Here is a 24,333-nt window from a genome sequence, read left to right on the forward strand (position 1 = left end):
TTCAAGATTTTAAAAAAATTTACAAGACATTTCTGTCACTGGTGTTGATTTGTGGAATGTCTTCATCAACATTATCAATTAATGTTGTTTGATATTAATTGATAAGGCAAAGTAATAAAAAATGGATTTGTAGTATAGAGCTTCTGAGTCAACAGTGAAGTGGTGCTCCCCACAAATGGACCTGATAAATCACAATCATCATCATCAATAAACATAATTAATGTTTTTGAGAATCTGCAGAAAACATTGCTCTTAAACAATCGAGATAGTTATAGGGACTGGACCTGGGATTTCAATGGGGATTTCCAGATTCAAAAATTCTATCAATGGTGGGTTTTACCTTCTATACAACTTATGGTCTTAGAGAATTATTGTGTGTACTTAGAGATTAAATGAATTGTACTAGGCCACATAACCAGTATTTGTAAGAGATGGGATTCAAATCCAGATCCTGACTAACCACTATGCTTCTCTAGCTAAATAATGGATAATATCTAATATATCTAATATATAATAATCTAAATAATAAATAAATAATCTAAATAATTATCTAAATAAATCAAAGCCCATGACAAACTTCATGCTCCTGGGGACTTCACAGACTAGTTGTAGAGATAAGACATAATTTTGAGAAGATATGGAGCAATGCAAGGGAATATACACTGTACTCCAAGGGATGATGCGGTCAGTAAATGCAATAAGCTTTTGGTTGGAGTAGCATCCAGACCAAACAGGGAAAGCTTCCTAAATAATTCAACCTAATGCTGTTCTTGAGAGGAACTGGGAGGGTACTTGAGTCAGAGGAGATACAATGAGTAAATAAATGTATTTCAGTAGAAATGCCAACATATAGCTAGGTGGCAAAGTGGATAGAGTGCTGGGCTTGGAGTCAGGAGGACCTAAATTCAAATTCAGGCTCAGACACCTACTAACTGGGTGACCTTGGCAAGTCACTTAACCCTGTTGCTTCTGTTTCCTCATCTGTAAAATGAACTGGAGAAAGAAATGGCAAACCACTCCAGTATCTGTGCCAAGAAAACCCCAAAATAGAGTCAGAAATGCTCACTCAAGCAATAGCAAAGAGCTATCTATGATTATATGATTATTTATCATAGTAAATTTGAAAAGAAAGTTAATAATGATAATTAGTATTTATATGGTGCTTTATGATTTGCAAAGTGCTTATCACCTCCTTTTTAGTACACCTGCAAATATTTTTTAAAATTCTTTCTTCTAAAGTCCTTTCCAGACTTCTGGGAGTCCCAAACAAAATTGTCTTTCTTGGGTAAACAAATTAATGTTGGTTAATTACTTTTTAAGAAAGAGTAATTCTTGTATTGTTTACACATCTCTGTTTTCCCCATTCTGAAGAGATTGACTCATTTAAGGGTAGTCTCTTTACTCATCTATAGCAGTTGACTATGATTCAGCCTTCTTCGTTGAGAAAGGAAGGAAAGAGCTCTCTTAATTGTAACTGAGATGAAGTAGTTTTCTAGGGAATGTGGCTTGGTTACTCAAGTATTTTGAAATATCCCAAATTATATTTTAACATATCTTTTTCTTGTTCAAGATTATGATAAATATTATCTCAAATTTCCTTGGAGAGAATGGAGTGTCAAATTCAAGAGGCTGAAATTGCTTAGATATTAAATTAATATTAGTTTAGATAAGAAAAATTTCTGGTAGATTTGTGCCTGAAACACAGAGTACAGTATTAACTTCTTTTTTTCTTGAACAAGTGTATTTCCTCATTTGATACTTATCACAGATACACACACATAACACATAAATTATGTGTTAGCTCCATTTCATAGATGAGAAAATTGAGACTGAGATGTTAAGTGATTTGTTCAGAGTTAAACAGTTAGGAAATGTCTGACAAAAGATTCAAATTTAGGTCTCTCTGATTCCAAGTCTATCCATTGTGTCCCTTAGCTGCCTAATCAGGGATCTCATTCTGAAGGGCCTTGAATGCTTGGTTCAGGATATGGTTTGATGGCAATAGTGGGGTAAAAATATACTTTGGAAAGCACTGAAGCAAAGCAACCTACTATCAAACATATTGAAGCAATATCAATGGCTAGAGCCAGTGTTGAAGAAATCAGAAATAGAGCACAGCTTAGAATAAAGATTTCAAGGAAAGGAAGCAAAAATATGTGTATCAACTATGTACTTGAATACTTCCAGAGAAGGTCTATGAATGACTGAATGAAAGTAATGTTTTTAAGCACTTAGTATATACTAAAAATTGGGCTAGGCACTAGGAATGCAAAAAGCAAAAGTAAGGCAGTTCTTGCCCTCAAGGAGTTTATATTCTACCAAAGGAAAGACATTCCTTTTGAGGAATTGATGCAGATTGCAGCACTGCCATGTCATAGTAGGAAGTTTCCAATCTATTGCTTTGGCTAAAAATATTCACCAACGATGGCCAACCTTTTGTTGACAAAAACTTGGTCCTATCCTCTGACAATAGAGCCAACTTGAATTATTTCCAAACTATGAGAGGCCATTTGAGCCTTAAGTAACTCAAGGTCACCTCTATCCAACAGGGTCGAAGAGCAGAATTGTTGTGGAGGGCAAATAGTTGCTGTCCCTAAAAATGAAAGTTATTCTTGTAAATCAAAATTTATTTTTCATATTTGTACTTTGGGAAAAAAACATAGTTCCTTTTAGACTTATTCATTTATATAAATAACACCATCTGTAGCATGTTTTTCAAATAAGAAATAATATTAATAGAACATTATTAAAGAAAGTTGGTGTTATATAGGGGATGGAGGGGTGATTTTTGAGTCAGCTCAGGGTTCCAATTCTGCCTCTGATTTATACCAGGCAAGTCTCTGAACCTCTCAAGGCCTGCTAGGTAATTTTTATACTAGATGCCTCAGAGCAGATCCCTGTCTGTATTACTCAAAGGAATTTATTTACTGAGAGTTCCCTTCAGCATGAAATTCCATTTGTTGACCAAAGCCAGCTCATATCAATAGTTTGTCTTAAGATTTGCAAGACATTTTTATCATAACCATTATTGAAGTAGCCATTAGTTGGAGGCCAATTATCATTTTTTAAGTTTTTAAGAGCAGGTTAGAAGTTTAGAAATTCAAAGGAAAAGTAGATTCAGAATTTTTATTTTGTTAATAATAAATTTGACTTGCAAGAGAGGAAATAATAAATCTAGAAAATTGCTTTCCTAGTGAATATGAAATGCAAAAACTTACAACCTCAGATTCAAAGTGAATCATCAATGTCTTTTATATGACTCTATTAGTTGAGAAGTGAGGGGTAAGGAGACTGTGTCCTACTTTAGAATGCATGACCCATCATTATAATTGGGTTGAAATGGAGGTTTTTTCTTTTGCCTTCAGACAGAAACATGAGCAAATGCTGCATATTTATGCCTTCTCTCCAAAAAGTTAAAAGTGGAGACAGTATTTGAACATCTACACTTGAGAATGGTTTTTGTCTGTGGGCCAATTTTGAATAATTTGGGGTCATAGAATCAGAGATGTAGAAAGGGAAATGAGTTCTGACATTGTCTAGTGCATCCCCTTATTTTACAGATGAGGAAACTGAATTTCAGAGAAGTTAAGTGACTTCTCTCAGATTACATTTATAGAGAATAAATTGCCCAACCACAATTCAAATGTAGCCTCTTTGCTTTGGTCTGGTACTCTGTCTACTCTATAGCACCATTCTGCCCCTTCTATATAGACGATCTTTTTGCTTTTATTTGAATTCCCAGTACTTAGCATACTGCATGGTGTATATAAGTTCTTCATAAATGCTTGTAGATATCCTATCATCCTCAAATGATAACCCACTTCACAGTGCAATTTGGTGCCTATTTTCTGGTGGTATCAAGTCCCTATATTAATGGAACACTGACAACACATTCAAGAGGAACTGGGATGGAGCCCAATGTTGCTGGTTTCCTTTAAAGTGAAATGAACCTTGAGTAACTTTTATATGCCACAATAAAATTTAGATAATGTTTATTTTGTACAGCAATTTTTTCCTGTCATTTGCAGGTACTTTACACTGCTCTTACATGTATCAAGGATAAGGTCCTTTCAAAACAAACAAAAGGAAGAGGAAAACTGGAAAGTACAGAGAATAGCCATAAATTACTCACAGAGAGACAGGAGAATAGGGAAAATGGTTTGACACTCTCAGTGTTAGGGTTATTGAGAGGTAGGTAAGACAGATAGATTTGTGTGGATGTGTGAATATCCATATATTTTTGTTGTCTTCAGTTATTTCAGTCATGTCCAACTTTTTGTGACTCCATTCCGGATTTTCGTGGCAAAGATACTGGAGTGGTTTGCCATTTCCTTCTTCATCTTATTTGACAGATGAGGAAACTGAGGCAAACTGGGATAAGTGACTTGCCCAGGGTCATACAGCTAGTAAATGTCGGAGGTCAGATTTGAATTCAGACTTTCCTGATTCTGGGGCTGAGCTCTGTCCAGAGTCATCTCGCTGCCCATATACTGAATACACACACACACACGATACACATACATTACCTACGTATACATAACGTTACATTCTTTCTCTCTCCGTATGTGTGTGTCTGATTGAAATATATACAAAGTTGGAATTGTTTTCTTGGCATTTGTGTAACAGTCTGTTTACTGAACTGACTTATCTTTCCTGTTCTTTTTTTCCCTTTTTTTGAGCTTTTTGGAAAAAAAAAGAGCAATGGACTAGAGATTACTTTTCTTCTTTTCCTAGAGTATATGGGAGAAGAAACAAAAACTGCAAAGAGTGTGAATTGTTCCCACACTAAGAATTGATTCATTTCCTCCATCATTTGCTAGGCTACCTTGGATATCAGTTGAACTAGCAGGAAATGCTTCCTCAATCAAGCCAAAAAAAAGGGGGGGGGGGGATTTTTTGCCAGCAGCTAGAAGCTAACAAGGCATAATAGTTTGCAACTGAGTTCACCTCAGATGCTTCTTTGAATCTTATCCAAGTCTTCCAGAATTTGAGTCTGCAAAATTTAACTGGAATTTAAACAAGCAGAGATTCTTTTGCAGAACTTATGGTACTTCCTGCTGCAGGTCAGGCCAAATATAGCATGTCAGTTATCTTTCTTTCACGTATTTTCAAAAACTTTTGGCATTAACAGAAATATGAAAGTTATATGAGAGAAGTTGGAGTAGAGAGAAATCTTGCAGGATCTTAGAGTCATTCTCTTTTAAAAAATATTTTTATGGTCATTTCTGGAAATATCCTCTTTTCTGATTCTTACTCCTTCTACCTTAAAACTCAGTCTTTTCTTGATTCTTTTAGTGAATGTAAAAAATAAACTGAGTGTTCAGGAGAACACTCGGTAAGTTTGGAATAAAAATCCATATTTTTTGGTTATTGTCTTCTCAGAGAGTCCTCTTTTAATGCTTCATTGTGACTTTTGGGGTGCCAGGCCAATGGAACATAAATCTAGGCAAGTTTTACCAGGTTAATATTTAACTTTAGCCTGGCTCAATTGGAAGAGACCCTTCTCCAGAAAACTGATCACCAAAGGCAAAAACAAATAAATGCTTTTGCCAACAAACACCTCATGAAATCATTTGCTGCGGCAAGGAGAGGTTGTAGTCTCTATTAGTTAGAGTGCTCTTATTATGCTTTTGAGGTAAGTACCATCAAAATACATATTCAGAACTTAGGACAAGGATGTCATTAAGGTATTTTACATTCTGTTTGGATTTGAGAAGGGAGGAAATATCAGAGAAGTTGATTTGATGGTTCTTGACCACAAATTAGAAATCTTCCTCTAACTTTCATAAGCTCTCATATGTTATTAGGATCCACAAAACAGAATGGCAAGATAGGACTGGATTTAGTACTAGGAGGGACGTTAGACAATATTGAATCTAACTTCTCATTTTTACAAATGAAAAACCTATAGATGACAGAGGTTCTATAATTTGCCTAATAACAGAGCTGTGATTTCATTTCTGGCCCTTGAGCTCCAAATGATAGACTCCTAATCTAGGAGAAAGTGTACCAACTTACTGAAAATGCTTAGATGATCCAGGGAATGAAGTGTCAAATTTGGAGTCAGGAAGAATTTGAGATTAAAAACTTGTCTCTCAGTGACTCTTCTGGGCAAGTCATTTAACTTCTGTCATCTATAGATTCTTCATTTGTGAATTCTAAAAACATATGAGAGCTTGTGAAGTTCATTAAGGTCTGTTCTATCTGTCAATCCGTTACTAATTATCCATGATTTTAGGGAGAAGGTGGGGGTTGACTTTAAAGTGAATCTTCAGTTCCTGAGTCAGATTCATCACTAGAGAGTCCTGTGGCATAAAATGATGCAAGATTGGAATTGCAGAACTGAAATTCAATATGGGAAGTGAAATTTGGTGTATCCCCTGACTGGTTTTTGCTAGTTCCTTTAGATTTTTTTTTGATAAAGGAAAAAAACCAAAGAGAACTCAATACAGAAAAAAATGCCAGAGTAATATTGCCCCTAAATTATTATATATAAGAAGAACTATTGTTCATATTTCACATTCATAATATAATATTTAAAAGATAATTATTTTTGATTTAAGGTACCAACAAAGGGAAGGGTACATTTCATTTTTGAAAAACAAATAAAAGCAATTCTTAAACTTTCTATACCCAAACTAAATAGAATAATTTACTTATATAAAACCTAGCCACAGCAAATATGTTGTGGAAGAATTTAATTGAGATTCTTCATCTGTTTCATCTGGCCCAATAGAGAAGTGGGTCTGATCATTGATGGTGTCCATTGACAGCCATCATAGGTGTAGGGATCTCTATCAATCACACTTGAAAAAGAGTTAACAGCTCTTGCAGCATATGAAGAATACTAAGACTCCCTCACCCTTTTCATGAACTGTCCTTCCCTACAGTGTCGAACTAACTGTATTTTGTTTGGGACAGATTGAATCTAAGGAAATATTTTAGGACAGTCACTTTAACCTTCCATATCCCTTTTTTTCAGCTTTCTTTAAGTAGCATAATGGACTGTGTTGAATCTAAATCAGGACAGATCTCAATTTTTTTTTTTTGGTGGGGGGAGCAAGATGGGCAGGCAATTGGTATTAAATGACTTGTGCAGAGTTACTTCTGTCAGATCTAAATTCAAATCCAGTGGAGTTAGGCGCACAGTGGATGTAGCACTGGGCTTGGAATCAGGAACACTTATCTTCTTGAGTTCAAATCTGGCCTCAGACAATTACTAGCTATGTGGCCCTGCATAATCAGATCATCCTGTTTGCCTTTGTTTCCTCATCTTTAAAATGAACTAGACGAGGAAAGGGCAAACCATCTCTCTGCCAAGAAAACCCCAAATGGAGTTAGGAAGGATTGGATATGGCTGAACAACAACAATGTAGTTTATACTGTGCCAATTAAACTGCTTTATCAAAAGGGGAACAGTGAACAACTATGGACAAATACAATGACCTTTCTGGTCTCGTTTTCTTTGATTTCAAGTAATATATGATAGTGTTAGTCAACTATTGCCCTAAATCTCTATTGATTGCTGTCATGTTTTATTTTTTGTTCTTTCTCACCAATTATTTTTTAATCTTTATTCATCCAGTCTTGACTTCTCATTTTCTTATCCTCCATCTCCTCAATCTGAAATTATACAAGGTCCTGCCCTTGGTCATTTTTTTTTTCCTTTCTTCTCCTTCTCCTTCTCCTTCTCTGTAGAAAACATTTGAAGCTTTAACTCACATTTATATGTAAATGTCTCTTGATTGTGTTTTCCTTAACTTTAGGAATATTTTTACCAATTGTCAGTGTCCAGTTTCCAATTTCTTGGTAAACTAGTAATATCACTGGCACCACAAGGTAAAAACAAATGAGGGAAACTGAGCCTTATGATTCACACAGTTCTAGAAAATCTTTGATTTCTAGAATAGCAAGAGATATTCTGGACTATGACAATAGGTCAGTTAGAAAATTAAGGGCCAGGCACTGTGCTAAGCACTGAGGATGTAAAAAAGGTAAAATAGTCTCTGTTCTTAAAAGGAAGCCATTTTCTAATAGTTAAGTCAGGTAAATGGTTTTATCAAAGCATAATGGGAAACATACAGACTCTATATAGGCATCAAAATAGGAAAATGTCCTTTATTGATATAAATATTGGTAAATATCAGCAGTGAATAATTAATGATTCACATACATGGGAAGATGAAGGAAGAAAAGGGAAAATGCATTTATATAGCATGTACTACATACTGAGCATTGTACTACATTTTAAAAAATAAATATCTCATTTGATTCTCATAATCCTATATGATAGGTAGCCATTTTACAGTTAATCCTCATTTTACAGATGGGGAAACTGAGGCAAACAAGGTTAAGTGACTTTACCATGTCATACAACTTGTAAGTGCCTGAGGTTGGATCTGAAGTTCTTTCTTCCTGATTCCGGACTCAGGATTCTATTTACTAAGCTACCAGCTGGCTTATGAAGTTTGAGCTATTTTCCCAGTTATCACCTTTTGCCTATTTTAAAACAATTCACAAAAAACAATGTTTACTTGAAAGCAATGGAATAGTCCTCTAGAGTTTTATAAATAAGGGGAAAATTTTACATAACTTGAGTCTTCTGAAGGGATCAATTTTGATTAATTTATTAGAATATATAAAATCAAAGCTGGAAGTCACACTTGATGATGCTTATTCTAAACACATAAAACTAAGAAAAAGCATAGCTAGAGATTGTAAAGATTTCCCTTTTCTAATGTTATTTCCTTGCTATAACTGTAAAATAAGCATTTTTATTTTAGTCATTTCTAAGCTTGGTAGAAACCAGATGCTGAGCCTTCCAAACTCAGGGGGAAAAAACTAGGCCTATGGAGGACTTGGGAAAGCACTTTTTTTTTTTTTTTAAACTTGAAGTTCATTTTTCTTCACTCTAGAAAATCTGTCCCATCTGCTCACATTGTTGCTTTATAATGTTATAGCAGGAGTCTACAGGGCAAAATGAATTCAAGAAAAAATCAAATACATCTTGGCTGAGGCATCTAGGTGATAGGTATATATAGGTACCTCTAGCTAACTAAAATAAAACAAACAAATTAAAAAAATAGATTGTGCTCCCTCCCAGGTGGATCTGTAGTTATCCTATCTTTTTGCTTTCTTTAAAAATATATTCTAATTAGTATAAAAACATGTCCAGGTGAATTTTGGGTCTTGAGTTAAGTTTCTGCTGTTTAAAGAAGTATTTCCCAACCTCTTTGAAACTGCGACTTTATTATTGTGTTTTTGGTTTTATGGTATCAGCTGACTACTCCACAAAACGTTGTGTTGTAGAGAAGGGCTAGCTTTTTGGTTTCAATGATGTAGGAAATTCTCAGGGAAAGAAGTGCTCTAACTATATGTTCTTAGAGTCTCTTAGGACTCTGAGAGTTTAATAAAAAAAAAGTATAGCTAATGATAGCTAACATTTATAACATTTAACATTAATAGTAAGCACTATGTGCCAAGCAATGTGCTAATTACTTCGTAATTTTTATCTCATTTAATCCTCCAAATAACCTTTGAAAGTAGGTACTACTATTATTTCCATTTTACAAATGAGAAAACAGATGTCAAACAGAAGTCAGGTGACTTGTTTAAATGCAAATAAGGAAACTAAATCTCAGAGATTAAATGGCTTCCTCAAGGTCCCCCATGTGACCAAGACAAGATTTGAACTTGGGTCCTTTAATTCTAATTTTTTTGTTTTGTGAGGAAACTGGGTTAAGTGACTTTCCCAGAATCACAGCCAGTCTCAAGTGTCTGAAGTTGGATTTGAACCCAAACCTTCCTGATTCCTGGGCTGGTGCTCTATCCAATGCACCACATAGTTGTCCCTAAAGCCAGTGCTTTGTCTACTGTATCATAACAGAGGCTAAGATGATGTAAAAAGAAATAACATTTTAATAAATCAAAATAAAATATTTCTAGTCCCATATAAAAAAGAAATACCAAGAAAATAATCCCCATTAGGTATGTAATTCAAGAAATTAACTTTGAATATGGGTACGTTGGTTTCCTCTTCTGAATGTCAATTATTTTTGTTTTCTAGGTTTGACTAATTCACTTACCACAGGACTCTGGATTGGACTTAATAGTTTGAGTTTCAACAGTGGATGGCAATGGGCTGGCTACAGTCCTTTCAGATACCTGAACTGGCTTCCAGGTAGGAGACATTCCTTTTGTGATTGATAGTGTTAAAAATGTTCAATTCTAAAATCCAAATGATTAAGATCTTTTAGACACATTTAACTGACCTATTTCTCAGGGAAAATGAACAAAAATGAAAAAAAAAAGTATCTTTCTCAAGGAATAAAGATACTGGTCTAAGTTTGTAATATAATAGGAACTTTAACTTGGTTAAGTTCCATGGGAGCCAATAAATAAAGACTATTGTAACGGACCTGATTGAATAGATTTTCAGGCAATTTCTCCAAAATTGAATATTTCCTTTCCTATTTAGGATGCAAACTTTTAAAGGACATAGATTTTTGCTTTTTTAACATCTGAGTGATGTGATTTGTCCAATAATGTCTTATATAAAAAGCACTTTTTAATAATAGTTCTTGTTGCCATTAGCATATACACACCACTTGCTAACAGGTACACCAGTCATACTCAAAGCATTTTATCCAGTGATAACAATCCAATGTCTTGATTGAAGTATATTTAGTAGATAGAATTAAGGGATCTTAGAGTTAGAAGGGATTTTAGAGATGTTGTCTAGCCCAACCCTATCATTTTACCAATAAGGAAACTGAATCTCAATGACATTAAATATCTTTTCTCTATTTTGTTGTCCCAAGTCACATTATTAATGCATGCTAGCACTGGGGTCAGTGTTCTGTACTTCCAAATTGAGGCTTCTATACCTTTCTGCCTCATATGGAATCTCAAGACTAAAATGTTTTGTAGTGTCAACTGTTTGTCATTGTTGGAGTTTGTGATAATTTGCCATAGGAAAATGCTTTATGACATAGGTATATACAGATAATCTATGAGAAGAGCTAAACATCAATCAACAAACATTTACTAAGCACCTCCTATTTCTCAGACACTTGACTAGGTAGTGAGACCCCAAATAAACTAAATGAAAAAAAAAAAAACCAGTGGCAAAGAATTTAGTTGCCTGATAATTTATTTTACTGAATTTGGGAGTGGGATAGATATTTCATATGTACAGATTTTTTAATGTTTTATTTTCCACCCCCTCAATTATGTTAAAGCACTTTAAAAACTTTTTTTAAGTTTTAAGTTCCAAATTCTGCCCCTTCTTCTTTTCCCTCCTCTTTCCCTGATATAGGAAGCATTTGGATATAGATTATATATGTATAATCATGTAAAACATTTCCATATTAGTCATTTTGTATAAGAAGATGAATAAAGGATAGAAGGAAGGAAAGAAGAAAGAAAGGAGAGAAAGAATAAGAGGAAAAAAGAAAAATAAGAAAGAGGGAGAGAAACAGAGAGAATGAGAGAGAGAGAGAAGGAGAAAGAAATAAATAACCCCCCCCCAAAAAAAAAAAAAACCCAAAGCTTCAATGTGCTTCAAGTCTGTATTTAGAAAATGTTCAGTCCTTTCTCTGGAGACAGATAACATGTTTCATCTTGAGTCTTTTGGGATTATCGTGGATCATTGGATTATTGCTGAGAATAGTTAAAGTTATTCACAGTTCTTTATCGGGCAATATTTCTGTAACTGTCTGTAACTTTCTCTTGGTTCTGCTTATTTCAGAGACTGCTTTTTGAAGTCAGAGAATCCTCTGGACTATCTGTCTTTATAAGTTCAAAAACAGCTTATCTTCCTCATTTCTTTTTACTTTTCCATGGCTTTAAAAAAAAGAAAAGAAAAAGATAAACACCATAAAGAAATCCTATACTTCCTTTCTTTAGGAAGAAGTACTTAGAGTGGGAAAAGAGATGTAAGAAAAAAGAGAAAAAAAAGAGATTTTTTGCTAAATGTTATTACATTTTATTAAGAAATTCCATTTTCTGTTTTTCAATCTTATATATAAATTGGTTTTCTTTTGTGTGATATGTCATTTTTTCTTGTTTTCACAAGTTACAAATGTAGTGCCTCTGTCACTAATTTCCTTGTGATTATTTCTCTAATCTATAATCCATTTTAAACTTATATACAGAGAAATTAGTAGTTACATATCCATGAAGATAGATAGGTAATCAATATGCTATAGGCAAATATTAATATCGACTATGGGAAGGAAACAATCTTAATTCAAAAGGACATCAGTTTTAATTTTAACCAATGTTATTTATTTACGATTTTCAGTACTGTTTTTGATGCCTATAAATTTACTTCATAATATGTTGGGTATCCTTGCAAAAGCAGAAGATTATCTGGAATAAAATTAGCTCTTTGGCACTATTATTTGTAGTTATTGAAATTTGAAAATTCATCTCAGTTTAGTCAGGAGTAGAACCAAATAGAAGAAAACAGAAGGGTTTGGAGAGTATATATCTTTAAGAGTTGTTCTACCCTCATCATATATAAGTGATGCTATCTTTATCAAATTACATTTGATTATATTTTTAAAAATTAGCTATCAGAGTTTTGCATTTAAGAACAATTTTTGTTGTTGGTTGTTAAATCAGAGTTTCTAGAATCTAATCTGTTATGTTTGTTGCTAATCTCACATAAAGTAACTAATTACTTTGGATCTCAATTTTATTGTACATGATAGAATGAATCTGCTTGCTTCTTCAAGAGTTTGTTGAAAAAAAGTGAGTTTTAAAAATTTTCAGTGAAACAATGACAAGAAATTCTTAATATTTTTAAAAGAAATTGTGACCTCTACTGGACCAAGTTCTTTAGGGATATGGAAAACTAATTCAATTTATATTTGGGAAGTAATCATTGTTGCAAGTTCTAATTGGGTAACCTCATTTTGAGAGTTTTCCTTCACAGAATTCTTTATTATATTAATTGTTAAATTGGGGTTTCCATAATTTCATTTGCCTGCAGCATAATTCAATCCAGCAAGCATTTACTAAGTGTCTGTTATGTGCAAGGTATTGTACCAGGCACTGTGGATGCAAAAAATGTCCTGCCTTCAAGATGCTTTCATTCTATTAGGTTTATCGTATACAAATTAAACTCTAAATATTCAAATATTGTTATGACAATGGTAAGCATTTAATAAGAGGACTAAATATTACCTCCCCAAGAGACTGTAAATAATGTATTGATAACTAAGTTTATAGAATGATTTATTGCTTTTCTAGTATATAATTAATAAACAACGACAATAGGATATTGTACTATGTTAATATTTCTTGAAAGTTTCTTACCATTTCTTTCAAATTATCTCTTAGTCCAGATATCCTGTTATTGTTTAACCAAACAATTCTAGGGTCACAAAATTTTAAATATCCTTATACTTATCTTTAAGTAGTTCTGTGAACTTTATATGTATTAATCAAATGGTCTTCACAAATATCTGGAAATTTTTTAGATACCAAGCATTTTTGTAATACTAAAAGAGAAAGAGAGCTCTAGCCACAACATCATTGTTTTTAAGTATTAGGGACACAAAAATATAAGAATCTATTGCTTTATAGAATGGATGCATTCCAACAGAGTTGATTGTAAAGTCAATCCTGTTTTCCACTAAAATTTATCATGAAATAGAAGAAATGTTCTAATAGGGAACAGGGGCAATCTACAGCTAATGAGTGTGTTGGGAAATTTGGGGTCAGGAAATGACAATATTTAAAAAAGATTTTGTAGTACTTAAAAAAAAAATCACATTCCTGACTGCTATGTAGCTTCCTTCATCGTTTCTTTCTTGTCTCTCCTTTTTCCTTTCTTTCTTCCACAGACTTTGAGACAAACTTTTTCTCCTATTTGAAGACATCATCTAATTTCATCCTCACAACTGCTCTTGGTGTTAGGATAACTAAAATGCAGCTCAACAGTCCTTCCCTTCCATGTACTTTTCCTCACTGTTTCCTCTGTGTATCAATATTCTCTCTTGGACTTCTAAATTTCATTTTGGAACTCTGGTTGGTTTGAAATTGTCACCAATATTTCTCATATCTAAATTTCTCTTTTTTATCTCCTTTTCTCAAAGGAAGTCCAGCACTTGAACCTGGAAAAAGTTGTGTACTCTTGAATCCTGCAAAAAATGCCAAATGGGAAAATGTAGAATGCTCCCAGAAACTTGGATATATTTGTAAAAAGGGAAACAGCTCACTAAATCAATTCATTATTCCCTCAGGTATGTAAATTATTTAACTCAAAAGCGACTGGAAAATCTAGATTTCATTTGTGAGTAAAATTAAGACAATGTAAATTTAGTGTAATAACTTGGAAAAATAGAGCTAGAAAGTTTGTAACTTACCTAACAGTATTTTGCTATCACCCATGTTTTCTACTTCTATGTTCAAACCCCAGAATTCCTTCATCTGATCAATTTTTCATGTCAATTTTCACTATGTCTCAGTCCCTAACCCGAGTTTTTATTTTTACTAGGCTTTCCTTCCCTACACCCTTTAGTTTTTTCTCAGGCCATTATCTGTGTGCTATTTATACTCTCCTAAAGTTACTATTTCCACCCAATGGTGAACCGAATTCAGCTCTATTCTATGTCATATTCTTGAATTCCTGAACCCTTGCTAAATCTCATTTTGCTAACTACATTTTGGCTAAATCTCAACCTTTGTTATTATTGTTGTTCAGATGTGTCCTACTCTTCATGACCCCAGAGACCTTCAATCCTTCACTATCAAATTATGTTCAAATTCATGTTCCTTGTTTCCATGTTTGCCACCTCCCCCCTTTTAAAATAGTATTATATTTTTTCCTTGTTTCCTTGTTTGCCACCTCCCCCCTTTTAAAATAGTATTTTATTTTTCCTAATATATGCAAAGATAGTTTTCAACATTCATCTTTGCAAAATCTTGTATTCCAAATTTTTCTCTCTCCTTCCCTTTTCCCCTTTCCCTAGACAGCAAGCAATCCGACATAGATTAAACATATTTCCATATTTGTAATGCTGCACAAGAAAAATCATATCAAAAAGGGAAAAAAATGAGAAAAAACAAACAAGTAAAACAACAATAACAACAACAACAAAAAGTGAAAATACTCTGCTTTGGTCTATATTCAGTCTCCATAGTACTCTCTCGAGATACAAATGTTTCTTTCCATCACAAATGTATTGAAATTGCCTTGAACCACTTCATTGTTAAGAAGAGTCAAGTCCATCAGAGTTGATCATTCCATAATCATGTTGTTATTGTGTATAATGTTCTCTTGGGTCTGCTCACTTCTCTTAGCATCAGTTCATGTAAGTCTTTCTAGGCTTTTCTGAAATCAGCCTGTTCATCATTCCTATAGAACAATAATATTCCATTACATTCATATGCCATAACTTATTCAACCATTCTCCAACTAAAGCATTCTCTTTTTCTTCTGCCTTCAATTTTTCCCTACTTTAATGTCTTTTCTAATGAGTCTGACATTTTTATTATGTTGCTAAAGTATTTGAGCTTCAGCTTTAGTTTGACCTTCCTGTAAATAGTCTGAATTAATTTCTTTAAATATTTATGATTTGATCTCTTTATTGTCAAAGGGACTCTTAAAAATCTTCTCGAGGACCATGATTTGAAAGTACTGATTCTCACTCTTGGATTACTTCTATTGCATGCTTCCAAAATGCCAATTCACATGCTGCTTGAATAGAGCTGGAGGAAATTATAAAACTGTGCTAAATGAATTCATTACAAATGTGTATTATTTAAACTCAGTTGGGACTTTGATGTAGTAAGGCAATGATTCTATTCCTCTGCAATCAATTTGCTCCCCATGTCTTCACATTAACTTTTTCAAATTTCTCATTTCCCTTGACATTTTCTTCTCCATATTTCAACTGATGACTTCATTGCATAATTCACTGAAAAAAAAATAACTTGCAGACATTCAATGGAAGATCCATCATCTCTTTCTTTTCAACTTGTATCACTTAGACATATCCACCTACCTTCTCCATCATTGCAGCCTCAGATGAAGAAGTTGTCCTGCACTTCTGATCTAATCCCCTTTTTTCTCATGCATATTGATTATTATCATTCCTGATTTCTTAATAATTTGAAGTCTTTAGCTCTCTATTGGTTGTTTCCCTGATATTTACAAACCTTCCCCTCTTCCCATCCCCAAAAAGCTCTCACTTGATCTAGCCTTCTCAAACAACTCGACCTATCTCTCTCTCTTTTCTTTTTTGGCTAAATTCCTTGAGAAAGTTCTTTTAAATTATTGCTTCTAGTTTTTCTCCCCTTCTAAGCATTCTGCAATTTGGCTTCTTATCTCATTTATTTTATTTATTTTTCTTTTTTTTTATTTAATAATAACTTTGTATTGACAGAATCCATGCCAGGATAATTTTTACACAGCATTATCCCTTCTTATCTCATTTAACTGAAATTTTTCTTTTTAAAATTACTTCTGGCCTCTTAATTGCTGGTCAAAAGGCCTTTTCTCGGGATCATCTCTTTCAACCTCTAATATAATTGACGCTATTGGTAGTCCTCTTCTTGAGACTCTCTCTTCTGTAGGTTTTCATGACACTGATCTTCATCAGTTTAGTTGTGAAGGAAGTCTGGAGCAGTGTGGCTGCTTCTCACTCTCCTTCGCTGGATCTTTATTCAGGCTTCTTACCTATAAGACTTCTCAAAGTTCTCTTCTGGACCTTCTTTTCTTGATCATTACTTTCTAGCTTGATTAAATTATCAGCTCCAGTGGATTTCACTATTATTTCCATGCAGATAAATTTCAAATCTATTTATCTAGTCCTACTTTTTCTTCTTCTTTCTGCTCTCACATCTCTGTCTATTGGACATCTCAAAGTGGATACTCTTTCCAAACTTTTCTATTACCATTGAAGGGACCACCATTGTCTATTACCTAGGCTCACAATCTAGATGTCTTCCTCAACTCTCATATTGCCCATATTTCCAAGTTTTGTTGGTTTTACTCTCATAGTCTCTCTCATGGGGTCCCCTTCTGTTTTCTGACAAGGATACTATCCAATTTTAATTCTTAAGCTCATCATGCATGAGTTATTGCAAAAGCCATCCATTTGGCTTTTCTGCCTTGTTTCTCCCCACTTCATTCTAGCTTTCACTCATTTTCTAAAGTGATTTTCCTAAAGCACAGGTATGACCATGTTACCTCCATACACAGTAACCCCCAGTTGCTCTTTGCTTAGGGTCGTGTATAAAAGTCTTCAATTGAGTTTGAAGTACTAGTTTGAAATGTCTAAGAAGCAGTTGGTGTTGGTCATACTGTGCCCAGGAGAAATATTAAAATTAAATCTGGGAATCATCTGCATAATGATGATAATTGTTGATTTTTATGATAATTGTTGATAAGATTACTTGATAATAAATTATAGTGAAGAAAGGGAAAAGGACCTAAGATTGAGCTTTTAGGGATACCCATAATTAGTAACCATGACATAGATGAAGATCCAGAAAAGGAGACTAAGATTGAAAACAGGTCTTCTTTATCATAAATTTTCTTTTCTCTAAGACAGACAATTCCAGCTTCTTTAAGTGGTTCACAAATGATATATACCTGAGAACTTTTAGCCTCCTGATCTCTCATCTTTGGATTTCTAGCTCAGAATGTGCCAAATATATGGCTCATGCATAAATGCATTCCACAGTATTCTCATGTGCAGACTGAACCAAATTAGAATTTAATAGTGAAATACTTAACAAAATAAATTAAAATATACATTAAAACATAAATGATAAAAAAAAAATCACTTAAAATAGAATTTTAGCTAAAAACACAATTATATATCATTGCTTATCAGATAATATCACTTAAAAATATGGCTTAAAAACTTGTCAATAAGTAGCCCACAGAGACCCTGGTATAGGGTTTAATGGTGCCCCATTTCTATTAGAATTTGACACCACATCTTTAACTTATCAATTGTTTTTCCTAAAACATGCCAACTAGAACTGAATATAACACTTCAGACTAGGTCTGATCAGAGCAGAATACAATAGGACCTACTTATCCTTCATACAGGACTCTATGTTTTTATTAACTTGACCTAAGTTTGCAAAAACTTTTTGGTCACCTCTTGGTGCCTCATGGTAAGCTATCCTTCCACAATGTTTTTGTTTTTCCATTAAAAAATGCTGTCTAGGCATGTCTCCCTGTCATATGCTTATGATTTTTATTCCAAGTATGTTTTTACTTTATCATCATTAAATAGACTTCTTAGAGTCTATCAAATAAAATACTCCATCACCCAATGTCTTCATTAGCTCTCCTCCCTTTATAGCATCTTTTAAAAAATTTTATTTTTATAGCATCTTTTTAATTTACATGCCATTTATAATTTTAGCCAAGTCATTGATATAAATGTTAAATAACATGGGATCAGTTTAAATCCTCAACTCAATTTGTGCATTTCTTTTTCCTTAAAATAACAAAATTTAAATTATTTCTGGCTATAAGGAAATACACACACATACACACACACATATATATGTATCTCTGTGTGTGTGTGTGTGTGTGTGTGTATATATATTTATATATACACACACACACACACATACATACAGACACATACACACACACACACACACACAAATATGTATATATATGCAGTTACCCCTTCTACATCAAAGTAGGAATACTGCATCACTGCAATCTGGAAAATTTGGGTAAAATTTTTTGTCATTTCCTTAGTACCAGAGAAGAAGTCTGAATTTCCTTTTTCTTTTATGGGCTGTTTTCAGTACTTTATTGTAAAATTTGGTTTAATATTTGATCATAGACTCTATGTTGTCTGCTGACCTTTGTATGTTGTCTGCATCCCAATTTAATTTCTTATGCCAACTGGTTTTATATTGAAACCAGGATGGGGGAAAGTTGCTATTTGGAAGGGATTACTGGATATATATCCTCCTCAGTATTTGTGATCCTGTGTTCTTTGCATAAACTTTGGAATGACCATCCTCTAGCTCTATCATATGTTATATATCTCTAGAAATGTAAAGTTTTACTTTTTTTTCTCTGTCATTTTCTGTCATCTGCTAATATCTTGACACTAGCTTTGATGACTCATCTGTTCCTGAGGATATTTTTCTTTGGGAATTTCTTCCTCTTTCTTTTCTTTCATCTTGCCTAGGTGGCAAATTAGTGAGGCATTGAACCTAAAGGCAGGAAGGTGTGAGTTTAACCCTTGAGTGGGACACATACTAGGTTTCTGACCAAGACACCTCAGTTTACTCATCTATAAAATAAGTGAATTAGACTCAGCCTCCAAGATGCCTTTGAAATTTATATCTGTGATCCAGGACTGATTCTATAGTGTGCTCTGTGGCAAAGTGAATGAACAGCTTGCTTGGACTTGGAATCAGGAAGATCTGGATTTGGATCCTGCTTCAAGTCATTGTTAATTGTATGAATGAACAAGCCTCTTAAACTTTATGATTTTTCTCATTAGCAAAAGAGATATCATAATTTTAGAATTGTGGTGAGGATGAAATGAAGTGACATATAATGTATAATAAGCTGGGACATAGAGTGTAGGTATTCCAATACAAGTATTCCCAAAGAGACTCTAGTTTGCATTTGCAGCATGCAGAATTTGTATACAGGTCAGTCAGAAAGAGAAATACAGCATATAATCATATCGTAACTGCAAACATCCCATGATGATAAGTTGAACTTAATTTTGTCAATTTTGACCCCCTCTAAAAAGTCTTGATGGTATAAAATTAGGGCTTTTTTTGTCTTTTTTCCTCCTGAACATGTGAATTCCTTTTCCTTCACAATGAACACTTTTAAGAATTTCTGACAAATAAACATGTCCTTTACGTTTGAGTTTTTTTAAACTTTTGAGCAACAAAATTAACTTTTTCCACAAGAGGGCTCCAAAGTTTCATTAAATTACTTTTGAATATACATCGTTTTGAGAGTGTTTGATCTGTAGTGACTGATATGTTACATATTGCATCATAATCATTATCAAACATTTAATCAAGACACTGTAGGTAGAGTACTTTGCTAGGTATTGGGAATATAGAGAATCAAAAGACAAGCTCTCTGGGCTGGATATTCTGGTAAGGAGAGACAGAGTATATAAATTAAAAGATGAATAACAAAATAGGGTAGGATTTTCATTCATTCATTTCTTAATTAGCTCAATCACTCATCAATTCTACAAACATTTGTCTACTAGAGACTGATGGAAATACAACATTCAGTAAAATCTGGTCTTTGCTTAGCTGCCCTCCCCTATCTCCTTTTCCTTCTGCTTTTCTTCCTCCCTCCCACGTTTCTCCCTTTCTCTCTTTTCTCTAACCTTTATCCATATCTTAGCTCAAATTCCATTTAAAGTTAGCGTAATCCCTCTGTTGAACCCAATTCCTCTAACATTTATTTGTGTTCTTCAAGTATTTAATACTAAGTATAAGATACATTGCATTGTTATTTATTCTTTTTTATATTCTGGATTTTCTTCTAACTGATAATCTCCTTGAGAACAAAAGAAATGTCTCCTGTTTGTAGTGGGTTGCTCTGAAAATGTTTGTTTTTGACTATTTAGCAAAAGGACAGTTAGATGGCACAGTAGGTAGAGTGCTGGGTCTGGAGTTAAGAAGGCTCCTTTTCCTGAATTGAAATCCAGACTCAGATATTAGCTCTCTGACTTCAGGCAAGTCACTTTACCCTACTCTTTCAGTTTCCTCATCTGTAAAATGAGTTAAAGAAGAAAATGGTAAACCACTCCACTATCTTTGTCAAGAAAACCCCAACTTGGTCATCCAGAGTCAGATTCAACAGCAACAACATAATTTAGTAAACATGATTTCTATGAAATTCAAATGAAACTTTGTTGACTATAAAGGATAGACTTAGTTTTTTTTAACTTCAAAAAACCTGTACATGTGAGCCACAAAATCAAGAGATTTGGATTTCTGGTGCTCATCTTTATTTGCTTTCACAAAGTTCTGTACAAATATACAATGTATGAAAATATTGTTATGATTGTTCACTGAAATCTTTCTTTTATTTAATCTGAAATCTATATATTTTTTAATTTTCTAGAAAGTGATGTTCCTATTTCCTGCCCAAGCCAGTGGTGGCCATATGCAGGTCACTGTTACAAAATTAGTAGAGAACCCAAAATACAAAAAGATGCCAAAATAACCTGCAGAAAAGAAGGAGGAGATCTGGCAAGTATCCATAGTATAGAGGAGTTTGACTTCATCTTTTCTCAGTTGGGATATGGTAAGAATTCATACACGTACAATTTATTCTCTTCTATTTCCTACTCCCTGAATTTTCAGTTATAGATATTGCTTTATAATTTATGAAATACTAAGATTTTTAGTATAAGTAAAGGCAGTGTGCATAATAGAATGTTGAGTTTAGAATCAGGAAGAATAGGATGTTCAAGAAAATTTTGGAAGATCATAATGAAGTGGGAATTCCTTATAAAGTGTGAATTGGAATAAATAATCTCCAACTCTAGAGTCCTATGATCCTGAATATAAATGAGTCCAAAAATTTACCAAGTATCTATGATAATGAGTTGTAGCTCTCAAGCTGGGAATGATGAGTCTTCTGAGTCAGTAGTTGTGTATGTAGATCATCTGTTTCCATCAAGCAAAACAAGAGGAAATGGGTCATGATCATGGTAGAAGTCAGCCCCTTCCTGATGTATAACTATGGAACAAGTTAGGAAATTAGAAAAAATCATAGGAATTAAGAAGAAAGCAGTTATAGTGAAGATAGAGAAAACCATAAGAGGAGGAAAATGAGAAACTGGAGGTACAACTCTTAATTCTTTTAAAATCCAATTTAAGAAATAGCTAATCTTCTCTAGAAGATATTACAACTTTTTACTTATTAATGGGTATTTATTTAAAATGATGAATTAGGGTTTGAAGAGCTAAATGAAGGAAATATATAGCAGATAAAAACATATGTCTTTTACAGTTCAAATACTTAGAATTTTTTAGATTGTAGATATAAATGTTTCAATATTAACCATAGAATATAATATGTATTTAAAGTATATCATTGGAGAGGAAAAATGGTAATGGTAATGATGCTGTAATTATATATATATATATATATATATATATATATATATATATATATATATATTCAATGTCTATTTTTGATAAAATTAGGAAAGGTCAATAAATATCAGTGTTGAGGGAAAGGACATTATTATGACAACATCTTATTTTATTTTATTTTATTTTTGGATGAAATACTTTATTTTATTTTATTTTTTTATAACTTTTTATTGACAGAATCCATGCCTGGGTAATTTTTTTTACAACATTATCCCTTGCACTCACTTCTGTTCCAACTTTTCCCCTTCTTCCCTTTACCTCCTCCCCCAGATGGCAAGCAGATTATGACAACATTTTACAGGAAAGTTGGTAATTCTCCAGTTTCTTCTGAGCCACTAAGGCTCAAGATATTTTAAAAACTTTGTATGCTATTTCTTTTTCACCTGTAAGATAAGTATTGCTACTCATCCCCACTTAACATATGAAGAAGTTCAGGCTAAGAAAAGTAATTTGTCAGTATTACCCAGTTAGTAAGTAACTGAAGTAGGATTTGAACTCAGATATTTCTGACCCCCAAACCAGGATTCTATACAATACACAAACCTGGTTGTCAGTGGCAACATCCACTAGAAAAATAACCTGCACCCAAAGTGCTTAGTAGTGGGTTCGAAGCCTGCTAGTTTACAATTTTTTCCAAATGGGTTAAGGAAAGAACTGTGTACCCCTCTTGCAAATGCATTCTGTCATTTATGATTCAGAGTGCTGGAAACACCTGCTGTTATTGGACTTAAGCCAACAATGGACTTCTCCAAAAATGAAATTCAGTGACATTTAACGGAAGGACTAAAACCACTGAAGGAAATCCTGAAATAGAGAAGTCTTTCAACATTTTCAGGATCTAACCATTTTTCTTCACTCTCCTTAACAATATCTTTGCAATCTACTGGCAAGAAGTTTTATTGTCAAGATTAAAATGATCAAATAAAACTTATATATGGGTATTTTGACATAAGCATAGCTCATGATAGACTCTCTAGAAAATTAAATATACTTTTCAGGGTCTATCATTATTTTCTTTTTAGGAAATGCCTAAATTGAATGTATCTTAAAGGACGTTGTCTTAGAACCTAGAGGGACTTACATCCCTACAAACACACCAGAAAAACTCTAAAAATATATCTGAAGAAAAATTGATAAAGAAATCCAGAGAAAACTGGCCATGACCTCTTTCATCTCATCCAAGACTACTTAAATTATTTAAACTTTGAATCATTAATTTTAAGGGTTTTAAAAAAATTGACATCTTTTGTTTTTACACTACCTTTGTTTCTAAGTAATATGGAAATTTCCCTACCATAAATATAAATATATATGTGTGTATATGTATATATGCATATATACATATACATGCATTCTAGTTTTGTTTCTACTCTTTTTATTATTTCATATATGTCTTCCCAAGCTTCACTCTATTCTTTGTATTTATCATTTTCCAAGATGCAGTAATATTTCATTACATCCATGTATTATATGTTTAGCTACTTCTCCATCAGTGAGATGCTTTTTTTGTTTTTAATTCTTTATACAAAAAGTACAAAAAGGAAGTACTGCTATAAATCTTTTGGCGTATATTGGACCTTTCTCTCTTGGACCTCCTTAGGGTATATGTTTAGTGGTAGGAGTACTGAATCAAAGGGGATGGGTATTTTAATTATGTGGAATTTAGCATAATTCCACATTGTTTTCCAAAGTTTTTGGACAAATTCATAGCTTCATCTTCTCTTAATTTAAAGGAAATTATTTTATTTTCCTAAAATAATGTATTATTTTTGTAATCTAAAATAAAATTCCACCGAATTCCCTGCAAATCTATTTATAGATAAGAAATCAGTAATCAAACTTACTATTGATTTTGTTGACTAATAATTAAATAATAATGGTATAACTCCCTTTTTTAACTTATATTGTCTCACATGTCAATCAATTTTATAACAAAGATTAAAGTCCCTTGAATATAGCACTATCAATGAAATAACAGAGTTTTTAGATAATTTAAACTTCTAGTGCTACTGACATATGTCATAAATACTTCTATTCTGGAGGAAAAGATGAAGAGATGTGGGCCAAGTAATATTATAGTTAGATGGGTATAAAACAGGTTGACTGTCCAGACCAAAAGGGTTATCATTAATGGTCCATGTAATGTTGGCAGGAATTGTCCATGATGTGCCTGAGGGAATCTGCTTG

At 33.3% G+C, this 24,333-nt stretch overlaps 1 protein-coding gene across 1 annotated transcript in view; it reads left to right on the forward strand.

Annotated features, from left to right (window-relative positions):
* The window catches only part of MRC1 (mannose receptor C-type 1), a 106,790-nt gene that overhangs the window by 31,930 nt on the left and 50,527 nt on the right, over positions 1–24,333 (forward strand). The window contains 3 exon segments of the mRNA XM_051962357.1: positions 10,067–10,180; positions 14,106–14,252; positions 21,107–21,289. Of these exon segments, the coding sequence (XP_051818317.1) occupies positions 10,067–10,180; positions 14,106–14,252; positions 21,107–21,289 (444 nt within the window).

The sequence above is a fragment of the Antechinus flavipes genome, chromosome 5, assembly GCF_016432865.1.
Source record: "Antechinus flavipes isolate AdamAnt ecotype Samford, QLD, Australia chromosome 5, AdamAnt_v2, whole genome shotgun sequence".
In the NCBI taxonomy this organism is placed as follows: Eukaryota; Metazoa; Chordata; class Mammalia; order Dasyuromorphia; family Dasyuridae; genus Antechinus; species Antechinus flavipes.